Consider the following 25,911-nt stretch of genomic DNA (forward strand, 5'->3'; position numbering starts at 1 on the left):
TACAGACATGATTATTGCAGTTTGCAGATCGTAGTAAGTCCATTATTTGTGGCATGGCTGATGTGATAATTATAGTCCGTCCTGTTGGACATTAACAGCCTCTGCGCAACAAAGCACTTACCAAAGCGCCTGCTATTTTAGTTAATCATACGTAGGAAAGTGAAGTTTTAATACAAAACAAAATTCAATATAAAACGTGACCCAGCCAAATGGCCAGTCCAAGGGCCTGTAAGGAAGAAAGAGGTTACCTAGAGCCATCATCCAACGTGTGGATGGAGGAGCTGGGCCAGCAGCCACCTTAGCAGGGTGAGCAGCGCTGAGCCCAGGATTGGGAGCTTTCCCCCTCATCCCTGTGCTTCCTGGCTCTGCATCTCCGTCGACACTGTTATGTTTCTCTTGGCCCCAAAGCAATGAGCTTTACGTCCATTTAGGATTATCTGTGTCATACATCAGATGCATTTCAAATGGCAACCCAAAAATCCAAGACTCGCACTTGAAGGATGCACTGATATTTCTTTTTTGTAAAAGAAAGTCGATATCCTTACACCTTTTTCAGTATTTGTGGAATGTGCTAAAAGGAAGGTTTCACGTCCAGTGTAAAGACTGGGGTTTTGCATTCTTATTAGGGCACTGAAATTGAGATTTTTATCCAGTTTGCAAATGAAAGGATCCCATAGGACATGACATGAGTTTAATTTCACTATTTAGTAGAAGAGGATACAGCAACCTTACACACTGTTTCGTTCTGGGATTATTTTTGCCCCGTTGGCTTCCCAGGGTCAGCAAAGGGACAGCAAGGAAGGCAGCAGTAAAAAGGTATAGGCCTGTTACATTAACTTCTGATCCTCAGCCTCAACACTGCCAGCAACGAGGTTACTCAGTGGGACAGGATGAAGTATCCTAGAAAACACACCTAATCCCCAAACTGCAAGAATTTTCCATCCTCTACACAAATTCTTTGAGTATTGACACGATGACTGATTCCTCTTTTTTGCTAAAAAAAATGACTGTTCCATTTAACGCCTACTTAAACACTTTTTTCAAAAGCTGCAGTATAGAGTACAACTTTAGGTTTTATGTAAACAAAGCTAATAAAAATAATCTTTTAATGCACTAGATGGCTCGATCTATACCAGCCACGCACAGGAATCACATTCTTGACAGAAAGCTGTAACTATGATCCTGGGATTTTTTTTATGTTTGCATTGTTTGTATTGGTACTGTGCAAGGAGAAATTTCCAGGGAAGTCTAATGTCACTTAGTGTTAAGTACCGCATTATTTTCTTCCAGTCCGTGCTTGGCATTTTATCTATTACAAATCATTTTTACAAACCTAGCCAAGCCATGTTAGCAAAGTGACTAAACAGTTTGTGCTCTTTGCCAGTGGAAAGGAGGGTGTCAACCTGAAGTGATCCAAAAAGAGAAGTTTCCAGGAAAAGGATGGTCTTTATTTAGATTATACTGAAAATCATTCATCCTACAGCTCCTTCTACTCTCCACTGTTACAAGGATTTAATAAACTAGTAGCACTAAATTTGGCCGCCATTTAGAAAATACAATCCGTTTGAAAAATAAAGTATTTGTGGCAACACTGACTAAGGGATTGCTAGTCATGTGGTTTAATAAACTAAGAAAAACCTGAAATGTAGAAGCCATTAAATTTGCTTCCTATATTAGCAAGTATGCTGGCCCTACACAAGTCATTTATCTTCCCATGGCTTTTACTCCAGCCACCTATAAAACAGAGATGATAATATCCATCTCAGAAAGGTGCTCCGAAGATTGACAGGCTGGTAATTCATGCTGCTACGGAGCAGACGTTAACTATTTACAGGCCAAGTGAACTAGCAAAAAAAGACAGTAATTAAAAAAATAATTTATTCCCATTTTTTTATATATCTTATGAATGTGTCTTATTGTGATAATTTTCAGAAGCAGAAAATGACCATCTGTGCGTGCTTTGAAATTTCTTTACAATATATGAAGTTAAAATTTATATTACATTAGTGAAAATACTGCATTTCTCAAGTTTGTTATTTTCTGTATTTTCAGATTTCTGTAATTTTTTCCAAATTTATCAGGTTAGATCTGCATTTTTTTACAAATGAATTTTCTGAGAGGCAAAGCTATCAACATTTTTGTTACTTTAAATACTTCTAGAATTTAATAAGGGCTATCGTAAAGATACTTGCTTAGTTGGTATTCATGTGTCCTAAAGGAAAGTAGGCCAGTTATATTGTTTTTCAAGGGACTTGGATAATAACTTCAGGCAAAATTCTATCACAAAATGTCCATCACAAAAATTCAGTATGAAATGAAATCGTTGGCAACATTACACTTGAACATTTTCAAAGCAAGCCAACTTTGGAATAAATTCACAACAGTACAGTCCGCATGCTCTTTAAATTCACAGTCCTTTTGTTAATAGAAGGAAACACTAAAAATCTCAAAGAATTCAGTGGTATGAGATCCCAGCCACACTCTGTTTCTGAGCAAGTTGGGTGTTTAACTGTTTGCCCACACAAATCACAGCTGGTACAGCACAGTACTAGGCGATGCAGCCAAAGTAAATTTAACTTTAAAAGTGAAGTTCAATGCCTTCTTCATGCCCTCACACCGCCTTACCTCCTGAGCAGAGGCAAGGTGTTGAAACCCAAAAAGTTGCTCTAAGTTAGAGACAACTCTGAAAAAGGACTGAAGTCTCTAAAAAATGCATTATATGTCAAGGATAAGACAAAACAGAAACAAAAAGGGACTTACGTTGGGCATGTAAGTACTCCAGAAAAAAGTTAATGAAGTCACTCTTTACTGAAATCCTGTTATTTCAGTGTTACTTCAGAATGAAATCTTTGCTCATCATGGTTTCTGCTAAAATTGCATATCATGAATATGTTGAGTAATAATGAAAGTATGAGAGATAAAAGCAGTAATGCCATTCACTTTTCCTGCAGTAGTTGCTTGGAGGTCACTGAAGCAGTACATAACATAAGAGAATGTGGTTGGTTTGTTTGGGTTTGTTTTTTTTTTTGTAAACACAAGTTTTAGAAGCCCCCAAACAAGGTCTTACTTGTATTTATTATGAAGAAAAGGAGAAAACATCCTTCTTATACTGGTGAAGCATCAGGCTTGTACAATATAGAGGTTTCTTGTGCAGGAAATGTGTGGGTGGAAGGAAAGGGAACAGTTCCTTTCCTAGAGACTATTAAAACTTCACATGCAATATTGAGATCAGCCTTCATAACACACTGATGTTCAGCATGAACATATGTATGCGTAGAGACCATGCCTTAGTGCTGAAACATGATAAACTGAATACACTGCTCCAAAGTCACTCCTAAAGATGGATAATATTTTACCTAAAATTTCCTGTCTATGTAATTTCCAGGTCTTTGGATTTTATCATTAGCTCTGTATTATTTGATGCTTTCCTAAAATCTCATGACCTCAGTACCACGTGGCTGATGTTGTTTGTCTATCTATCACAATTAATGGGTTGAGAATAGAGCTTCCCACATGTTAAATCACAGAAACACAGGAAAACTGGCTGGATGTGACCTCTGAAGGTCCTTCAGTCCACTCGGAGGGTCAGTCCATGGATCAGGTCAGTACGGCTTTCCCTAGCTGAACTTAAACTCTACAACAGTGGAGATCCCAAAACTCTCTGAGCAGCAGTTCCAGTTCCATACTTCCCCCTAGTGAATTATTTTTCCTAATGTCCAAACTGACCCTCCCATGCTACAGTTTTGTGGCCATGTGGTCTTGTCATTATTTCTTGGTACTATCAAGAGACTAGAGGGGAAAAGAATGACATCATCATCATCATCATCATCATCATCATCATCATCATCATCATCTTTTTAACTACCTTTCAAATATTTGCATGCTGCTATTATGTTTTCCATTGGTGTCCTCTCCACCTGACTACATAAACCCAGCTCCTTCAGCCACTCTTCACAGGACATATATTCCAGGCTTCCCACCACTATGGTAGCTCTCCCCTGGACACTCACCAGTTTCTCCACACACCTCGTGAACTGGAGACTCCAAAACTGGATGGAGTATTCGAAGTGTGGCTTCACTGGCTCTGAGTAGACAGTCATGACAACTCAGCCCGTTGGCCAAGTTCCTCCTGTCCGGATGCACCCTGGCATGTACTTTGTCAAATTTCTAAGAGGAGTTCCACTTGCCCTCGTTACTGTCAGCCACAAATTTCTAAAGTTATACTCTGTCTTCCTAAAATCTGAGAGTAAATTATCTTTTTGCTTGCCATCACTGACAGAATTAAGCAATTCCTGGTTTACCCTCCATCACCATGATTTTTCAAAAACGTGCTCCCAACTACATGGCCAGGTCTTTCAGCACTTTTGGAGGAATCCCTTTCAGCCCCATGGAGCTGGGCATCATAGCTTCTCCAAGTGGTCCTCAGCCTGTTATTCCCCTGCTGCTTGCTGCCTCTGTCAAACCCCGCCAGCGCACGCAGCAGGCTTTGCCTGTGACAACAGTAGGGGATCCAAAAAAAAGCATCAAGTACTTCAGCCAGTCATAAAGAAATACTATTGTCAAGACCTGAAAGCCACACTTTCAACTTCTGAATTCTATGTCCATCAGTTAATAGCCTTAAAATAATAGTCTAGAATTTAGAAGTCTGGATTTAAAGGTAAAATACAGATTGATTCTACATTACGATTACACTGAGATACATCTAGCCGAGTTATTGAAAAAAAAAATGCTATTTATGGTGACACAAGGAGATTGGCAGCAATGTAAAATGAAAAGGCGGCTGATATGTTAAGGATACCAAATCAAGTTGGTTGCTATTTTATTCTCCACAGTAAGAAAAGTTGACTTTTACCAGCAGAGATGGAAGAACACACCTGATCCCAAGGCCTTTCCAGTGGATACACTTCCACTGGTCCCACCGGTACGTGTTACAGTTACACTTCTTACTTGCTGTTGTGTACTGCATAATTCTTGTTATCACTAATGCCGAGGGCAATGGTTAAAACCACTGCATTGTCTTTTACCTCATAAAATTATTGGAGTGTTTAGAGATTTTTCCTGAAATATATTTTTAATGTTAAAGTTCTTCCAGAAGAGCTGAAGGAGCATCATAGATGCTGGAAGACTAAAATTACTGTCTTTCTTCTTATATTAATGACATTTTATATATATATATATGTGTGTGTGTGTGTGTGTGTGTGTGTTTCTTTATATTAATTACATTAATATATGTTTATTTTTTAAAAATACTCTATAATAATGGTTTTCTATTTTAAGTGGGCAACCGATTGAAATACTCTCTAAATGTTTTTGATTGACAGTTGACTGAAAATCCAGTAAATCAAAACCCACTTCAGCACATTCTTTCACTTTATATTTTTTCAATTTTATTATGCATTATTCTGTATACTTTAACCACCGTAAATACAGCTCTAGCCACAAGCCATTCTCTTCTGACATCAATTTCTGCCATATATTTAGGAGCTATTTAGCTCCAATCTAACAATGCTTCCTTTGTTTTCCTGATACTGCACTCTTTTTGTTTTGTTATGTCTTCAGCTATAGACTAATTTAAGGTTCATTATGTAAACACCTGAATACATAAAGGGAATATTTTACCATAATTTCATAGATCATTACAGTAATCATGCATTAGAGTATGTTTAGGGTAGTAACTAGGAACACAGAGAATTCTTTCTTAAGGAGGAAGCAATATACATAGAAAAAGGGATACCAAATGGAATATTGCATTGTCTTGGTTCACTAAATAATCAAGTCACTTGGATGGCTTCGTAAGTTTGCACAGCTGGTATAATCCATACCAAACCTATTGTCCAATCAGGAGTACATCCAGAAGTTTATCTGATGATATCAAAAAAATCTGAAGTCTCAAAAAGTGACAAGCTTTCTTTATTTGCTTTATATTAGTTTGGTTTTTTGTTTTGTTTTGTTTTTTTTTTTTTAAACAGCACATACTGAACAAACTTCCAGCGTTTTTTACTTTAACAGAAATAACTTCTTTTTTTGCTCCTTTGTTGTTTGCTTGTTAAACAAGTGAACCTACTGAGTATACTGTTTTCTTTCCTTCCAGGTATAGCAGGTCTGGAAAAGAATCAAAGACCCCAGAAATAGCATAAGCATCTACTCTATTGCACAGATGTCAAAATGCAGTGCCTGCTTTGGATGTGTATTTTATTTTGTTTCTGGGGTAGTGTTATCTGTGTTTAATTGCGTTTGGTTTCTGAACTCTGCTGGCAGAGATGGGTTTGGTATTGCTTGTGCTATGTTTACTTGAACAAGCTTATGTGCTTTTCTTGATACTCTGCTTGTATTTCACCATATCCTGGAAATACTATGGTGACTTCATTGACTTTTGTTGGGCTTGCCTGCAGTGTGGAACCACTTGTTGCAAAATCTTCAGGCAGCCTTTTGCAGCCCACCATGTTTACACACAGCTCACGCCTGTATAGTACTTGATTTTGTTTGGTTTTGTGTGGCTTTGATCGTCAGGAGTGCTGTACAGGATCTGCTAGTCCATCTCTGACTCACCAGGAGGAGTCAACTTAGGAAGATGCCGTAAGAAACAGGAAGTGAACCTATTTATAGCAGTGGCTTTCTCAGTGTCCCCGGATGAACCTATTTATAGCAGTGGCCTTCTCAGTGCCCCCTGACTACATCCCAGAGTCAGACAGCATGTTCTAGGAAAAAACACATCTTTCATTTGCAACTGGTGCTGGCACGAGCTTTATAAACCATATACTTTTGTTTTTTTTCTTTACTGTACTAACACAGTGCACTTTCAAAACTGTGTATCTTTGTTCTTTTCTTGCTTTCTTAATATGCTGTAAAACTTTTTTTTTTCCCTTCCAAAACTGTGGCATATGGATTTCTCTTGCTACATTTATTTTCTGTTGTTCCATAAACAAGGGATTCCTTATTATAATGAGGTAGGGGCTTTCTGCCACTAGGTCTACTAGTTTTCTTAGCTATTTTATCTCCTTCGCTACTTGAGCTAGCCCTCCCTCCCATTCTGCTTGGCCTCTGCTATTTTAATTAATTCAGTTTGGTGAATCAGGTCTGCTCCAGCCGATGCCAGGTTTGGACGTACACCTGCCCACTTGTTTTCTGTACGTCCATATTTCTTGTTAAAGGTATTATGGGCTTTTCAAACATTTGCACCTGAAATCCTGAATCTTCTCTTCCTATAATCCACTACAAATAAATTGACTATTAAAAATAGTTGTATTAGGCAAGTCAAGCATTTTGCCTAGTTTGGAAAACCACCAGTCAAAACTTACTTCCAGATTTCTCCTGTGTTTCTTGGGAAGTTGTATCTCACATGTAACACTGTTGGTCATTATGTGGGCATAAGACATCCCGGTGTGCCCAAACACAAAACAGGCAAAGACATTTTACCGTCATCTGCATCAGCCAAAACAGCCATACAGTATCTTTTTTAATACTGTGGTTAATAATTGGATACCTCCCAGTTTTGGTTTACTTTTCTCCCAATTTAAAACTGCTGAAAAATGGAGTTTTGATACCATTGACAGATAACATTTCAGTATGTCATAACAGCAAGGTTTTGATTCAAAATTACCTATTAAAAAATTTAATTAATTGATTGTTGGGGCTAGGGTGTGATGGGGCTTAGCACAAGGTACAGGAAACCACAACAGGGGTAGCTGTGGCATACTTCACACTTTGCAGCTGGCGGTGTAGATACACCTTGAATTGTAGGACAGAGGGTTGGGGTGTGCAGCACAGTTTGCTGGAATTATAGCCGAAGGATACTCAAGAATATACTAAGAGAGTTGGCTGCAGGGAAGATCCTGGGAACGGGTCTGAAGCCTCATCCCAACCCCTCTGCAAACAATGGGAAGAGATCCACCCACCACCCTGAACTTTGGATCCATCGAACAGCAAATATGCTGCTGCTGACGTCAGCTTTACAAACCAGAAACACCCCCTGACTGCATGAAAAACACGGCGATCCTTAGATGAGTATAGCGTATGCAAATCAGCTTGTGAAATCCTAACCCTTAGAGAGAAGCACATAAGACAGCAGCTTATTTTTTCACTTCTGACCCCTGCAAATACCTCATGAATAAATCCACGAGGGTAATCATAGGTAAAGAGAAAGGGGTAAAATCTCCTCTCAGTTCTGCAAGTGAAAAGATGGGAAGCCGAGACGTTTCGTATGAGAGGATGGAGTTTGTTTCTGCAACATAGATGCTGCCCAAGTAGGGTAATCAGGAGCATACTGCCAAGGAACTCAAAACATCAGACATCCCAGACTTTTCTGTGTTTATTTTTAATTTTGTTTATCAGCTATTGCCCCCCCCCCCCCCCCCCCCCCCGGCACTTTGCATGTTTATTCCTGACGTTACAGGGAAAGGGTTGCTTTCCCCTCCATGCACTAGAATAGCTTACACTATAAACTTGCCCCTGATGGGAACCATTTCCTGCAGGAAGTGCTAGGAAACAATTTGTCTTTAGTAGACGATTTTGCTATCAAGTGCATTTCCTAGGAAATGTATGTCATAAGGCTAACTAAATTGGATAACACGCAGCGCCCTTCCAATCTCCTGAGCTGAATCCATTTGGATATCCAACACATTTTAATGGGTCATGTTCTGCTTCATTACACAGTCTGCAGCTCCTGAGCAGCAGGGAAGCAGGTCCCTGTTTCTCATAAACTATTTCACGTCCCTTTTACTGTTGGGGAAGTGCTTTTAATGAACACTGAATAGCTTTCCAGCCGAAATAAGGCATGTTGTGTAACAGAAATGCCCACCACTAAATGGTAAAACTGCCTTTTATTGCAGAAAAATGGCCTCATTTTAACAATCATTATCAATTCTGAGAAGTGATAAAGGCATAATAACACGCGGGAGTGAGATGCCAACAGCACGTACTAAAAGACAGCTAGCTCCTCTCAAAACCATCATGAAAACGTGCTATACACTGTCAAGTCCCATTCTCCTCTCCCATTCCCAAAGCGCTGGGCTGAGATTGAAGCTCCAAAGGGCAGTGGAGATGACTCTCCACATGGTTCTACAAAGCCTGTGGGCTGGGAGACCTCTCATCGGGAAGCGTGTGCCCTCTGACACCAGCCCCCTGTGGTCTGCAGAAGCTTTATAAAGCCATACTTGCTTACAGCACACCTTCATTTCTTCAGTATTCAGTATTTGTAATACATAATTTCCTTCTACACAAAGTTTGCATGCTGACATTTTCTCTCAATAAGACAGTTTGGCGTATCTGATTATTTGATGAAAAACATAGATTAAGGAAATTTACAGACTCTTCACATTCTTCACTCCTTCCCTGTTTTTCATTTCATGCTGCATGTCTGGTCACCTGAATCACATGTTAATTTTTCTGTTTCCTGATTAGATAAATGGAAACCTTAAAACAGGAGAATATACGTGGGGTAGTTATTTAAAATGTGGGGGTGTTCCAAGGAATGCTTTTTAAACTTGTTTTACTGTAGAGATTTACAAACCACTGAAGCCAATTACCTGCTGAAACAAATAAACAAATATAAAACTGGTATTACTGTGAAAGAGCTATTCTATTTCTTTCACTTGTTAGTGTCCAACACTAACAAGCTACCTTTTCCTTTTAAATATTTGGTAACTTTGTACTTTAAAAAGTAATTTCCAGTATCTGGCAATAAAAAGTAGTGGACACTGTCCGATTATATTTTACGTCTGAAAAGTCCAGAAAAGGATTAAAAATGTTTTCAAAACATGAAACGTGAAGTTCTTGAACTCCTCGTAACTGCAAGGAAAAGTTTTTATTTACCACTGTTTGACTTGGAGCTCCAGGCCTGCAGGTTTTAACTTAAAATATTAATCAGGGTGAGATTATATGTTTGAAGTTTTTGCATCTCCTTTCAGTAGAGGAACGTATTATATATTTGAGGCTTCTTTAGGGCAGGGAATGCCAAAATGACAGATTGTTTCTTTTAATGTGGAAGTTCAGTATTGATGGAATTTGAATAGATGCTGCATGATGTCCTGCAGGCCCACAGACACCGGCTGTTATTCCCCAGAGATTACTATCTACCGGTAGATGAAGAAGCCAACTGCATTGATCGCAATACCAAAGAGACAGTATCTATTGATGAAGCGGTTGCTCACATCCGTAGGGAGTTAAAGGAATAATTATGGGCAGAAAGGCAAGGCCAGCAGTCTGGCATCACCATAAGTTTGAAATTAAGGCTGTGCTCCATGCATGGCACTGCACAGCAATGGTAACAGCACAAGGCAAGCCAGCCGGTTGAGGGTGAAGCTCACAGTATTTGGTTTCTTAACTTGTTTTTTCCTAGCTCCTCTGCAAGCTTTCAAACAAGGTTTGTGAATATTTACTTCCCAGCTGTCTAATCGAGGGTGGAGATGCAACTGGGGATGCTTTGGAAAGATTAGAAATGCACCTGCCAACAGAGATCATTTGATCTTTGTGCACGACCTGCTGCAGGATACAGCTTCATGGTGAAAGTTCTTTATGTCACGTCCTTGAGTACCAAAACAATATATACAGAAATATGTATTCTTTCAGTTGCATGAAATGATGACAGATGTATCTCTGAAATTATAACACTCCCCAAAACGTTCCAGCAGAAGCACAGAAGAGCTACGTACTAACTACTCAAGTTATTGGCATTTAACTTTTGTATGGACAACCAATGCTGATAAGAGATCGGTCAACAATCAAAGAATAGCCAATAAAAGAAAAAAAAATTGCTTCCCAAAGTTCAAAGATTTTAGAGTGCATGAATGGAAACAAAACTACATGAAGAGCATTAAACTTAACCAACTGAAAAACTTAACCAACTGAAAAATGGTTTTCACATGGACTGAGAAAAGCAAATATTTCTGGTATCATCTTACTTTTAACTGGATCTAAACCAAATCCTAAATTTGGAGTCATTCAGCAGTGCATCTCTAGTAGCAGTCATGACCTAACATCATTCTAGGCATGCTTGTATATCTGTTTTCCATATCGCCTGCCATCATATCGGACCACGAGTGCAATAAATTGCCCATAGACCTTGTGGGCCTCATATTTTACAGGACTGGCTTTCATCATCCTGCTATACTTCTTGATCCTATTACATGAATTGGTGTGTTGAAGCTGGCAACATTAATAAAAATAACAATAATTCTATGGCTCTGAACTTTACTTGAATAAAATGAAATTTCAAGTTATATAAAGCAGACTAATATAAAATCTTTTCTGGTGATTACACAGAAGGGTAAACATTCTGGTCATTTATAATTTTCACCAAGCACTCATACCTCTTTTCCCTAAATATGCACTAGCAATAAAGTAATTTTATTTTAAAGCAAATATCTATGCATATTACAGTGCTCTGAGACTGTTTTACCTCTGCCATAAAATCTCAATTACAATGAATTATCATTTTTATCTTTTTTTATTTGAGATAGATCCATGTAGCGCAAACCTAGATCAGATTCTAGTAATAATTCTTTGCAGAGACACAGTAAGAAAAGATATATATATATACATGTACGCACACAAATGTCACCACATATTTGTGTATGTACATGTATAGTTATAAGTATAAATATAAATATAGCTATAAATATAAATAATATAAATACATATAAATATAAATATAAACATAAATATAAATATAAACATAAATATAAATATCAGTGCATTAAGTTTCACTATAAAGCTGCAGTAGTTAGAGTTGTAGTGCTAAAACTCCCATGGGAATTTTGCTATACTCTGAGATTTTGCAGGAGGAGAGGAAAGGGAGGGAATGTGCTTTGGTACAACTGCCAGTCCTGCAGAGCTTTGGCAGTCTCACTGCAAAAAAGCAGCCTTCTCTGTGCTGTAGACAATTACTAGAGCAAATTTATTCACCTGACTTCACAGAAAAAAAAGCCAGCATAACTAACCTGAGCCAATATATGCCAATATATACAGAATAGTTACATGAAAACATATACTGAATAGTCAAATGTATCACAATGTATTAAATCTATCTGTTAAAAAAAAATAATTTATGTCTGAAATATACATTTTGAAAATACCAGATTGCTGCTTAAGGAAACTCCCACCTTTTGAATTCCAATCTAAAATTAACCTGTTTTGTGAAAACACACCTTTTTAATCAATTTTTATTTGATGAGGTATAAAGACTTTCAATATAGGAAAATAATACATGGTGTCACAGACGTTTCTGTCATAAAAATGGCAGAGGAATATGCATGCCGTAGATTTGGATATATCTATTTTTAATTCCTCTTTACTGTTTTCAGACATTGGAGGCATTTTCCCATCCATGACACACTAACTCGTATTCTGTAAACAATTCTGCACTGTGCAGTATGGCATTGAACGCGGTTCAATGAATTGAGCTGAATGCCGTGGAAGCACTTATATGCGTAGAATTTTGCAAAGGCCTATTTGCATTTTTTATTACTGATAACATCTAGTCTATATTTGATTTTTTCAATGAAAAGATCTTTACTTTGCCAATATGTACACTGTATGAGAAAAGCTAAGCCTTAAGGCTCACCTCTCATAACAGAAAAAAAATTCAGTATTAGAGTTATATGATTTTAAATCTTGGTGGGTTTTCTATTAGAGTTTAACAGATACAGAAAATTGAAATTCTCACTGTTTTTGCAAAGGCTGCAGATATTTCAGTTTTACTGGTACAATTATCTCAGTAACACATTACATGCAGAAGCAAGCAATTTTCTTTCCCAGTGTATCAGCTATGAAATTAAATCTATGCAATTATACCCCTATTGTTTCAAAACAATGCATCCCTTGCTTTCATATGCATTCTATATGTTATTATGAGAAATGAAGAGAATACATAATTAGCACCTCCATCGTGCCACGGTGTGTTTCAGGATGTCGTTCACCTGGTGAAGCCGAAGTGCCAAACCTGTGTGTGCACGGTGGAGGTGACCCCCAGCTCTGCAAGGGGACCGAAGGAAAAGGCGCCAGCTCTTACCTGTAGGCTGTTGAAGATGATGAAGAAGACTAACATCCAGAGGTGCCGGTAAGCCATGTGCAGTCCTCCCCACAGCCAGGTGACAGAAATCAGGGCAAAGAGGTACAAGACCAAGGGGATCTCTGAAAACCACAAACACAGCATTTCAGATGGTGCGCCCTGGGAAAAACACCTTTTAAAACTTTACTGACACAGGACCCAGTTTTGCCATCTCTGGCCAACCTTGGAGTTCATTCTCCAGCTATAGGCAGACCTTTTCTTGGTCCTAGGGCTTTTGGGGACCCCCCCTGGGGCCAGGAGACCAGGAGGAGGGCATGGACATGCAGGGGACAGGGAGGTGGGGGGTCAAGGGGGCACAGCCCTGCTCAGCAAAGCAGACATGGCTGCTTTACACGTGGGAAGAGCACACATGGAGTCAGAAAATGTGCTGAACTTGGGGGAAGCACGGGAAAGCTCTTGGCAAGCTCTGGAAATTTTGGGAGGAAATGGATTTTCAAGACTTGAGAGGAAAGGAAAAGAACAAAAGGATTACCAATACAAAAACTGCCACAGCTCTGGCAATTTATAGAATTATATAGAAATTTTAATAATCGCTTATTCTCCAATTTGTTGTTACTTTCACTGCAAGCTGAACATGAGAAGGCATCTGACCCTATAAAGTTGTAAGTGACGACCTCCACTCGGTCAAGGAGTCCCCCAAAGACAGGCTTTGCACCAGTTAACTTTATTCATCTTCAAAAATACGTGCAGAATCTGTCCTTAAGCACACACATACAGCTGCATTTTATATTCCCTGCTGTTATTTACAGCATAAAAGATTTAAGGAATGCTGGCAGGAAGATGTCTGCATGCACAAAGTTTGCTAGAAGGAAAGCAGAAGTTAGCTAATTAGCTTTCGCTCACTCCCGCTCTGTGGCCGCCGGCCAGACATACCATGCTGACCCCCTCCCCATGTTGACCGTAGTCATGGCAGACTTCAAAGTCCATGTTCGCCCAGGCCTGTAGGCTGCAGGGGCAGAGGTGCTGGGCCAGGCACTGCTGCTCTCTGCACCAGCAAACATCGGGCATGTGCTTCTGACAGGCATCATTCCAGAAACAGCAGTTTGGGAGCGCTTTAGGCATTTTGTTTAATACTGCACAAATACTAAGTGCCTTCTGGATGTAGGCAACAGCCTAAAGACTGCTTCCCAGCGAGGCGGGCAGTAGTTGCTCCAGGACTATAACTATTGCTCTGGCAGAAATGCATGTGTGTATTGTTATCACAAGGGAATGGCGTGAAGCGAAGCACAACGTGAAGTGAAGCACAATGTGAGCGGGTATTGTGCTCCTGAAGTTTCCCCTGTTAAAGCCTAACAGAGCTCAGTAAAACCTGGGGTGCAAACCTGGGCTGTTCTGCAACCACCGTTGGGTAGTGTGACATAACCTTTAACAAAGATATGTATTTCCTTAGCGAATTATAACAAGATAACATTACACGTGGAAATTAACATCATGCTAGGGCTATGGTAACCTAGGACTAGAGGTAATAAAAATGCAGTATTAAAATAAACTTAGTTCTTTGGAACAGTTAACAAGGTCTTGCTTCTTCTGCGGGGGGGGTGGGGGGTGGGGGGGGTGGGGGCAGGGCGTCAGGAAACCTACCTGTTTTTACTGGAAAATAGCAAAGGCTATTAAAACACTAAAAATAAAAAAATCAAGTCCCCTACACAAAGGCATTTGAAAGCTCATCTCTAATTACCATTAAGATACTCCCATCCTGCCACTTATGTCTGAGGACATGAGATAAATCCTCACCAGCTTGGCCACGGGTAAAGGGTGCTATTCCTGTGCAGGCAGGGCTGCTGGCTTGCTCCCAGTGGATGGGAGGATGCAGTGCGGTGAGCCCCAGGCAGCCAGGGACATCTGGTAGGACTTGAGGAGGCAGCATGGGTGGGCACTGGTGCCCTGGCATGGCATTAGATCTAAAGGAGATCTAAAGGATCTATACATGGTGAGCACATACAACAGAGGCCCTGTGGAAGACCTGTTCCTGATGAAGAGTCCAGACTGGATAATCTTGGTTGTCCCAAATGACAGTCGATGCCCATTAGGCACCTGAATCACCTCTTCCATGGAGAGCTGTGGTCTGGCCAAAATTTACTGAAGGTCTAAGACTTCCCAAGGACCCCTGATCCAGAACATAACATTAATAATACACATGTATTTTTCAAAACAGCATCAGGCGTCAAAGATTAAGGCTATGTACCTCTGCTATTTGTCTGGGAGGAACTCGATTTTACAGTTAGGTGAATAGACTGGAAATGCAACATATTTCTCATGCTGCACTCCAGGGTCACTAGTACTCCTGGCACCCAAAGCACCCATTTCAAAGTCCCTTGGGCAAAATGGAAAAATCCCTTGTGGCTTCCACAGATGTTGAAACAAGCTTTCCTTTAACAGCTACTAATATACATGACCGACATCACAATGCTTATACAATTAACCAAGTATGCCAGGCCCTCTAAAGTAGCAGGTAGTACAGTAAGAAATAGAGCATTACGTATTTCTCATTATCCTACATGGCATACACTAATGAATCCAAATACTTATTAGATGTGTACTTAACAATGTTCAGAAAAAAAATATTAAATATATATATATAGAAAAGAACAGGCAACCTCAAAGTTTTCGATGCTATAACAACAAAATTTACCAAACTAAAATATAAGAAATCACACACCAACAAATGCTGCTTTTTTAAAATGTAATTCTATGGGTAAACTCAGTACTAATCTGTAGAGCAACTCATTAATTTATTTGTGCACAAATCTGAATGAAATAATGTCAACTATTCTTGTTTAATTCTCAAAATCATACAAAAAAATCCAGCTGCTTATGAAATTCAACTGGTATAATGGACTGGCAACTAATGATCACTAATGTATACAATTCTAAGTGCTGTACATAGACCAAAGCGAACAACAAAGAGTATTGTCTTGGGAGGTTCGAATAATGATTTGGCTTTTTTATTTGGTAGCCCAAAGCTGGGAGGATGAGGAGGAACAAAGAAGAAAAAAGTGGAAGCAGAGGCAAAGAGAAAAAGAAGACAACAAGGTGACTTGCAGTGTTCCCCACCATGATCCACTGTGAGATCTTTGAAGGTTCACCCCATGGCAAGTGGAGATCGAGGTGGATTTGCATGTGTCACTGTAATTTCACTGAACGGTGGGACACTCACGTGGCTAACCTCTTTTATCCCTACGCACCACCTATGAAAGAATAATTTGATGGTGCCTGCCACAACCTAATAATTTACCATGGAGGCAAGCAGCAATGGAAATCCTCCGGCAAAATTTCAGTCACCAATTGCCCACGGTGCATGGAAAACCAACAGGTGAGCACTTGGGCAGAGGGAAAACTTACTACGTGAAGGAACGAACAACTTACTTGAACAAAGGCATCAAAACAGAAATGTCTCATAAGCCCTATGAAACGACAATCAGTTCATCGCCCTGGAGAAAGCCTGTATCACCACTAGGAAAATTTAACTGACACCAATTAGAACACCACCACACTGCTTTTATGGATTGCCAACACTAGAACCCTTTTTCAGGACACGGGATTAGTCCCTTCGGAATACCATGTTCAGTCAAGCCAGCTGGTTTTTAATGATGTTTTTGCTAGTGGTAGCCAGCAAAAAGCGTAACTTCTCAGTCTGAATGAGATTATATATTTCAGAAGACAATACATCATCTTCTTATTAGAACAGACATGTAATTCAAAAGAAATTAAATTTCATATTCTGATATTGCCAATTTCCTGTGTCTTCTGCCTGCAGAGTTAGAACTACTCCTGAACTTCATGTGTTCAGTCTGTTTTTGTCACAAAACTGCCAGGTAGACTGCCTGAAGGCTTTTTTCCATACCTGATATCAATAAAATCATCCAGGACAATGAGTCTTAACAGTCAAAAATGTTAAATCAAACAGAAACCAATAAAACTGGAATTATTAAATAATATTAAGACTCTGAAGTGTAATGCTGAGTATGTCTTTGCAGCAAACACGTAGATGATTTCACTATGGGAAACAAAGAATGCGCTATGCTTTCATAACACAGCCAAATATTTGTACTCTCACCACTGTGTTTGCCCAAATTATGTCTTTTTCTATTGCCTGAAGTGTTTAATTTTTTTTCTAAAAATAGGAAAGTCAATAAAAGAAGCAATTAAATAATACGGCTTTAATGATCTTCTGAGTTTACCCATAAATATTTACTATGTGTCTTCCCCTTAGGTTGTTAAACTGATAATGCAACTTTAATTGCTCTTAATTGTTTTTGGCTAGACATGAAGACCTACTGCAAAATCTGAAAGATCTTTACAAACATTTTTTCCTAGATGATTGGGGAGAATGTATTGCATAACAGAATTTCATCGATTTGTGGGAGACCTAAATTAGTAAAACATTTAGAGAATATTGCTTAAGAAGTCATGGGTTAAACTTAGCAACAAAACTATGAAAATGCCACAAAACCAATTTTTTTTTTTTTTTTAAATAAGCTCAAATAACCACATTCCAAATCCTGCTGGCTCCATTTTCAATTGCTTTTGACAACTGCTGTAGAAAAGGAGTTTCCTAACAGGATTTTGTGGCCAAAATAAAGAAGCTAACAGATTCCCTCATAGAGTTTAGAGGAGAAAATACCACCACCATGACCAACATGCAATCAGTGATTTATGACAAAACCTCTGATTCCAGACTGGGAATGTTAAAGACATGCAGGATTCAATGGTAGCTCGTACTGAAGATCAGAAAGCTGGCAGGTACATGTCCATGAAACCCAATTGGACAAAGCTGTTTATCAATTATTTGTAGAAATAGGAAGCAGCAAACCTGTTTATTATTTCATTTTATTATTATCATTAATTTATATATTTTTGGTCTGCTGCTTCTTGTGGCAAGGAAGATTTTGCAGTCAAAGAATACCTCCTAAAACTGAAGCACACCTCCTGCTAAGCATAAAGGCTACATCACTGCTACAAAATCATAGAAGACTGACCTCTCTAATGTTTCCACTAAATCTCAATTTTTCAGCAAACTTTCTCATACATGTGTAAGACACTTTATGGTATAATCATAGAACCATAACCAAATGAAAGACCAGGAATCTTAGGATAGTTTATGTTATTAGCATTATGCAGGGAACATGGTAAATACCAGAAGAACAGCAAATAAAAAAGAAAGAAAAATTCCAAGCTACTGATCTCTACATAATAAAATTATTTAGAACTATTATGCAAAACATTATACAAGTGCTAAATTCACAACTGTACAGGCATAACTCATGCAAATTTACTTGCTTCTGAAGATTTCTTTAAAGGAAGAAATCTAATTTGGGCATGTGAAACACAGTGCAAACAATCTAAATTACATGAGTGCAGATGATGCATTGAAGTTATTATCTCATTCAGATCTTTGTTCTTTATTTCAGCTTGTAATTATGCTTGTGCATTTTGTCTTAACTGCATTTGTAAAAATCTCGGAGGCAAAGATTTGTTTTCCTCTTAATTACAAAAAAGAAAAGGCCCTGGAGCACTATGAAGACAAATATTATATCCAATGTGATAAATACTGTGAATACTGTACATAAGTTCAGAGGTAGCCAACACCTGGCTCTTGATTTCTAGATGCATCTTGTCATCTCAAGATGAAAGCACTCCTGCAATTCATTGTTCCTTTGATTCTCTTAGATACATGATATGTATCTAATAATTCAAGATAAAGATTTTAGCATACAGCTCACAGGATAAGGAAGACATATAACTACAGGTTTAGATACACATTCTCACTTAGAATCAAAAGCCCTGTCCTCAGCGTCAGCTCCAGAGCTCAGAAGCATGGTTGGAATGTCCTGCACTTGCATTTTGTGCAGCTTATTTGTTTCTTCAGAAGATCAGATGGTAATAGGTATAGGTGGACCATCTAACATGTTCTGTCATGATCAGGAATTGCATACTGCTAAGACAATAAATATATTAAAGAAAATTATATGAAGGAACATGCAAGAAGGTAGTTAAATTTTTACAGCTAAATATCTAAGGCATTCTTCATGAAGTTCTATTTTGGCAACATAAAGTTTTAATCTTTAAATTAATTCTGGCACATTTACAATGATGATATCTGAATCGGGTAAGTTCTACTGCATATTTATGTGTAGGGCGCGAAACTACACCACTACATGTTGTTCAGTAAGTGGAGGTCATCTATTCACAAAGGTATTACCAGAAAAAAATGCAGGTGATTTTTCAATTCAATTTTTTTTTTTATTTTCAAGTATTTTTGTGGAATTATGAAAGGTTAGCAAAAAGCTGGAAAATAAAATTATACATATTGGATTGCTGTCCTGTTCATCTCCAGTTTCTACGTTTGCATATTAGGACTGTCAAGAGAAAACAATCATCTCTTACATATGCCTATTCCAATCTCCTGTTACTTCAGCCAGATACAACCATCCTGCTTTATACCACTTGATTTCCTTCAAAAGCAGTCTTTCTTGTTGCAAACTTAAATATTAGTTCACCCAGGAGCTGTTTATCCAATGCACCCTTCTGACTTGGCTCCTGTCAAGGCTAACTATTGAGAAGTTAGTTTCTATATATAGCTGAATAATCAGTCAACAGAGCATGTTTGCTGAAGGGCTGGCACACTGAATCAGAAAGTCTCTTTCCTAGTGAACTCAATGCATATCTTTGGAAGAGTGTGGCTAGCAGCAAACTCTCTGCTCCTACAGACAGAACAGAATAGTAAACGACAGTACTGCTACCTAAGCTCAAGGAGATGTTTTACTAGAGCAGACAGAATTTATTTTAATAGCTGTGGAAGACTAATTTTGTGGCCCTTTACAATGGTGCAACTGCACCGATAGATAAGGGAAGAGCAAGTGATGTCATCCATCTTGACTTCTCTAAGGCAGTCTCTTTGATATGGTCCCATGCACCTTCCTTGTCTCTGAATTGGAGAGATATGGGTTCGATAGATGGACTACTTGACGAATAAGGAACTGGCTAGATGGAGACATCCAAAGAATTGAAGTCAATGGTTCAACATCCAAATGCAGACCAATAACAACCAGTGTCCTTTAGGGGTTCATCCTGGGGCCCATACTGACCAATATCTTTATTAATGACAGAGACAGTGGGATTGAGTGCCCCCTCAGCAAGTTTGTGGATGACACCAAGCAGAGTGGTGTAGCTGATTTGGTTGAGGGAGGATATGCCATCCAGCGGGACCTTGACAGGCTGGAGAAGCAGGCCCATGTGAACCTCATGAAGTCCAACAAGGACAAGTGCAAGGTCCTGCATCTGGGTCGGGGCAACCTCTAGTATCAGTACACAGTGGGAGGTGAAGAACTGAGAGCAGTCCTGCAGAGAATCGGGGATATTGGCAGGTGGAACAGCCCAGAAAGTAAATTGTATCCTGGGCTGCATCAAAAGAAGAGTGGCCATCAGGTCAAGGTGATTACAGCCCCCTGCTCTGCTCTGGAAAGACTCCCCCCCTGCAGTACTGTGTTCAGCTCTGCCACCTCCAGCACCAGAAGGACATGGACTTGTTAAAGTGGGTCCAGAGGAGGGCCACAAAGATGGTCAGTGGGCTGGGGCACCTCTGCTGTAGGGAAAGGTTGAGAGAGTTGCAGCTGTTCACCCTGGAAAAGAGATGGCTCTGGGGACACCTTAGCACAGCCTTTCACAATTTAAAGAGGGCTTATAAAAAAGACAAAGACTTTTTACCAGGGCCTGTAGTGACAGGACAAAGGGCAATGTTTTTAAACTGAAAGAGGGTAGATTTACAATGAATAAAAGGAAGAAATTTTTTACAGTGAGGGTGGTAAATCAAGGAAACAGGTTGTTCAGAGAAGTGGTGGATGTCCCATCTTTGGAAGTGTTCAAGGCCAGGTTGGTTGGGGTTTTAAGCAACATGATCCTAGTGGAAGGTGTCCCTGCCCATGGCAGGGGGGGTGGACTAGATGATCTTTAAAGGTCCCTTCCAACACAAATCATTCTATGATTCTGTGATTCTGGACAGTTCAAGATGAAACTTCTTTGAAAGGTAAGCTTTGGAGTATTTCAACAACAGTAGAAAAGAGAGTAAGAAAAAATTTTGGCTCGGTTTTTAGCTTAGCCACTTGCATATTCAATTTATTTGAAAAAAAAAAAACCCAGTAGATAGTACAAATCTTCCTATTAAGTTTCTATTGAAGTTAGTAATGGCCTTCGTCAAGTAGACATTACAAATATGGAACTTCAGAATTACCAGCTATATTTTAAGAGGCTTTTCCTACAATCTATGAAATGATTGAAAGTATGTACACTTAGAAGCCAGATAATTTTTTTTTTTCCCTTCAAAATCTGCATATCCAACCCATTTTTCTGTTTCATGGTAAAATGCAAGCCAGTGACCTTGCTGTTTTATTTTTATTGACAACATTCAGCAATGCTTTGCATGAATTATTGCAGAATCCACATGGGGTCATCTGTATCACACTGCAACTTTAACTATATTCTAACTGAATGACTCCTAGAAAGGAAATAAACAGTACTAGTTCAAATATTCACATGCAAATAGGTATTTGTATGAATATCTATGTAGAAATGATAATTACATGCCTATATATGGCACTTTTTCCTTTCTGCATTACTCTTCGCTCTCTGGAATTTAAATGAACAGGTGTCCACAATTACACGTAAAAGCATATTTAGAAATATTTTTGTCTATGTTTACAGCTCTCTACACTTGCTATGTCAGAATTGTTTACAGTGTCATTCACCTGGAATTTTATTCTCTTTCTAGAAAGGCTAACTAATGGACAACAGACAGTTTTTCAAAGCAGCAATATTATTTTTTTCCCCACTACTTACTTTTTGTAGTTTGGGTACTGAACCTCACGATTTTTTGCTGTAGGAATTTGTTGTTGTGGGTGACTGAACAGGGGGTAAATCAGTATAGGCATGACAGCCAGAGACAAGCTAGAATAAGAGACTAAACACAGGCAACTGTTGCTTGGTAGGCCCACCTTTCCTCTAGTTTTGGAGGGAACAGAGAGAAACCCTGGCATATTCACTGCCACATGCAACTTAAGGAGGCAACGATGCCCAAAGACCCCCCTACCCCATAGGGTCTTGTAAGCCGTGCTGAAGCCAAAACTCAGTGTGGGTGCGATCCAAGACCCCCTCTCAGTTGCAGAAGCAAGATATCACCATGCAGCTGATTGCGGGCAACTTTGCTGGGATGAAAAACATCGTTTCCCACAGCATCCTCTAAGGTGGTTGCAAATAACAGCACTGAAGCGGGAGTAGGTCCCACTGAGTTTGTAAGAACATTGAGTCAGGGCAGTGAACTTCCCCAAAGAGTGAGTCATATGGCAAGATTCAAAATTTAGAAGTGGTAATGGGTCTTACCTCTGCAAATTGCTTTTGAATATGTCTTCAAAAGCACAATATACCCATAAAAATAATGTAAATATACTAACACCACCTCAAATTTCAGGAGAGAAATATTCAGTCAGAAAGCAGAGGCCTTTAGTTAACAGTTCGTACCATGTCATGTAGTTACAGGCAATGCTACAAACTACAGAAATCACCAGCCTCTCTTTCTGGAGGCTTACACTATAAACACAGCTACACAGAGAGCCCTTATACAACCCCGGGCACCGTAAACCTCAGCAGGCAGCTCTGTTTTTTTCCTCCAAAATAGCCTCTTAACAACTTGCTCTTACCCACACTGCACGAGGTACTTCCATTTGTGCTTGCAAAAGCCCTGTGGTAGCAAAACACTAGTTTACTGTGCAGGTGAAAAAGTAGTAAAAGTTACAACCTGTTTTTTTGGAGGCAGGGGGGCGAAAAAAAAAGCTACTACTGACATTTTATTGAACATGTTTCTTCCTGATGGTTTAGTTTTGGTTTTGTTTTTTTCTTTCTGAGATCCTTGCATACCATTTTCTGGACTTTATTGGAGAAAGATCTTGCATTCTATGTTAAATCAAACAAAGTTTTGTTTCGACCCTATTATTTCAGATCTTTATGTTATGTAGATATAACTCCTATTAGTACTTTCTGCCAACTTGCATGCCAACTTTATTTATGGTATTGTTTCAATATTCAGTATTTTTTTATTTTAACAGCTTTGAGACAAGCCTAAACCTTCAACGTATGAATATGGAATCTCCATCCTTAGAGGTACTAAAAAAAAGTTATTTATAAATAAATAAACTCTATTATTCAAGACTGAATAAGGCGCCACCTTTGCGATTGCTCCAGGCAGTCCCTTTTATACCAGAAAGAAATGAAAAAGTAAAGTGTAACTAAGGTCTTGACTATCATACTTATAAGCTATGTTTATCAGACCTTATCCAGATTCATATAGCTCTTAGTGAAGCAGACATTTTGTCACTAAGAAAGAAATCAGTATTTTAAGAAATATCCAGATAATACGTATTTATTTTCATTTTCTCATAAAAGGAATATATTTCTATAACCCAAATGTTAAAAATATATTTGCACTTTTTTATAAAACTCAGGGTTTTTTCCCAAAAACATCATGAAAACAAAAGAAATATTCTAAGCTTCCCACAGAGTGTCCTATTATTATGGTATTGGTCTAAACTGCTCCAACTTTATTTTGGGAACATTATTGTATTTGAAATTGTTCTGACAAAGGAGACCAGCCGATACTTCCTGTTTTGCACAAGACAGATCTTTTCTTTCAAGCACGTTTCAGTTGCGAGCAGCTCTAGGAAATTTCAAAACAGAGGCATTAACTCCGAACACTCCAGCGTGCAGCCACTGAATATACTGCAAAGCACAAGGGCCAGGACTGTGCCCATCACCTGGGCCGAGCAGAGGAGCGCAGCGTGGGTGCCTGCACTATTGCTAAAGCGATCGCGCCCCCTGAGCACCCCCAGCCCTCCCTGGGACAGGGCTGTTAGGCTCCCCCAGCTGCACAGGGACAGGGACACAGTCCCCCAGGCAGGGCGATGCTGCCTGTTATCGCTGTTCCTGTGACTAGACATAACCAGAGGTACTAATTTTTTGTTTTCGGTTTAACACGTATTTATCCTCCTAAGACAGTTAAGCATCTGCATAACTCACATCATCAAGTACCTTCGCAGACATCAAAGGGACCTCGAGCACACTGAATCTGACACAAATGCATAGGTATCTATGGAACTGTGGTTTCTCGTGGGGTTTTCTGAACTGGCGAGAACAGTCAGTACCATTCTGAGCACCCAGCTTGTTTCCACAGGTGTAGCCAACCCTTCATACCTGCGGCATTTGTTCTTCCTCTGAAAATATCATCATATGCTTTCCATTGCGGGGTCACCTGGTAGGCGTGGATGAACACCACAAAAACCACCACCAAGCACATTAATGGCACCAGAGCAGCGGTGAAGAGAGCAGCATATGCATTTGGAATGAAGCACCTGATGGGAATAAATGGAAAAAACCCGAAGTTAATAAACTTAGGAGGCACCTTGAACGGTTGTAAAATTTCAGAAACAAATGTTTTTGATGAGGCATATGCTTTACAAACCACAAATTCTTTAACTCTGTTCCCAGAGTAACCTTGATAGGATGGATTGGGTTCTGTCAGTTCTTATCTCCTTATCATTACCTTAAGGGGTATAACATTTGCACCTTAAAAGTATGCATGTTACATTTTTGCCTATCTAATGTTGGAGAGATTTAAACTGTTGCAATGGAACAATATTTTAACCAACTCCATGCATGCTATATTCATGTAATTTGATCACTCTTAGTCACCAAAGTCTAAAAGGGCATTATGCAATTTTCTATACTTAGCTCCTGAAACCACAAATTAAATTTTGAGAATTATATTTTTAAAATAAATGAACAAGTCTTAAAGGCAAGATAACTATTCCTCCTCAAGTTGTTGGAAATTATATGTCATTTGCACACTGAAGCCAAATGCTCCCTCCCTCCCATTTTTTTTTTATTTGTCCTATCTCTCCTTACCCTTTCCATTTATTAAAGTTATAATTATTTAAAAAGATGTGATGGGAACATGAGTTATTCCTGAAAAAGAGTCAAATTACACATATAAGATGATGACTTGAAGGATATGGAGATTGTAGTTAAAGAGAGCTCTTGACGGTATGAGAGATCAGGGGGTTCTGTGAACTCCCTGGAGATCAGTATGTGCTTTACAGGCACTGACCTACTCTAGAGATGACGCACAACGGAGCAGCCCAAGGGACGGCGCGGGAGTCAGTATGTCTAGAGAGTATGTGATCACTGCTATCCCTATTAAGAGGGTGTAACTTACCCAGCCCTTCTGTTTGTCAGGTCAGCTCTGCTAAACAAGTTTAGAGTCAATGCTAGTATAATATATATCTGAGAAAAGCCTGGGTACGTGTCTCACTGGTATACCTTCTGGGTTTGCTTAGGTGGGCATGTGTACTCTGTCCAGCAAGTCAAGACTGCATTCTGTGCCAGCTCTTCCAGAGCACGCTCTACACACCCTCAGCGAATGACAAAATAATATCCAGCAAAATCTAGGTACCTTCTACAACTGTCTTCAGAAGGTACAGGCTCAGTCAGACACCAAGCTAAGGTACCACCTGATAACATCACTGAGCAAGCAAATAAGCAACAGGAAGGTAGGAAGTCTCTACTGCAATTAAAGGTGGGTTTTTTTTCCCAGAATCATAGAATGGTTGAGGTAAGAAGACCCTGCTGGAGTCATTTTGTCCTCGCCTCCTGCTCAAGCTTGGACACACAGAGCTGGTTGCCCAGGACTGTGTCTAGATGTTTTTTTAGTATCTCCAAGGATGGAGACTCCATGACCTCTCTGGGAAACCTGTGCCAGTGCTCGGTCACCTGAACAGTGAGAAAGCGTTTCCTGATGTCCA

The 25,911-nt window shown here is 39.3% G+C and overlaps 1 protein-coding gene across 5 annotated transcripts in view; it reads right to left on the bottom strand.

The window, feature by feature from the left end:
• ADGRV1 (adhesion G protein-coupled receptor V1) overlaps window positions 1-25,911 on the bottom strand; it is a 299,412-nt gene that overhangs the window by 24,952 nt on the left and 248,549 nt on the right. For all 5 annotated transcript variants that reach the window (XM_080371326.1, XM_080371327.1, XM_080371328.1 and 2 more), the window contains 2 exons: window positions 24,305-24,462; window positions 13,007-13,128 (listed from right to left, as the gene is read on the bottom strand). In XM_080371326.1, the coding sequence (XP_080227452.1) occupies window positions 13,007-13,128; window positions 24,305-24,462 (280 nt within the window). The remainder of the gene's footprint in view (window positions 1-13,006; window positions 13,129-24,304; window positions 24,463-25,911) is intronic.

This window comes from Falco punctatus (genome assembly GCF_963210335.1).
Source record: "Falco punctatus genome assembly, chromosome: Z".
In the NCBI taxonomy this organism is placed as follows: Eukaryota; Metazoa; Chordata; class Aves; order Falconiformes; family Falconidae; genus Falco; species Falco punctatus.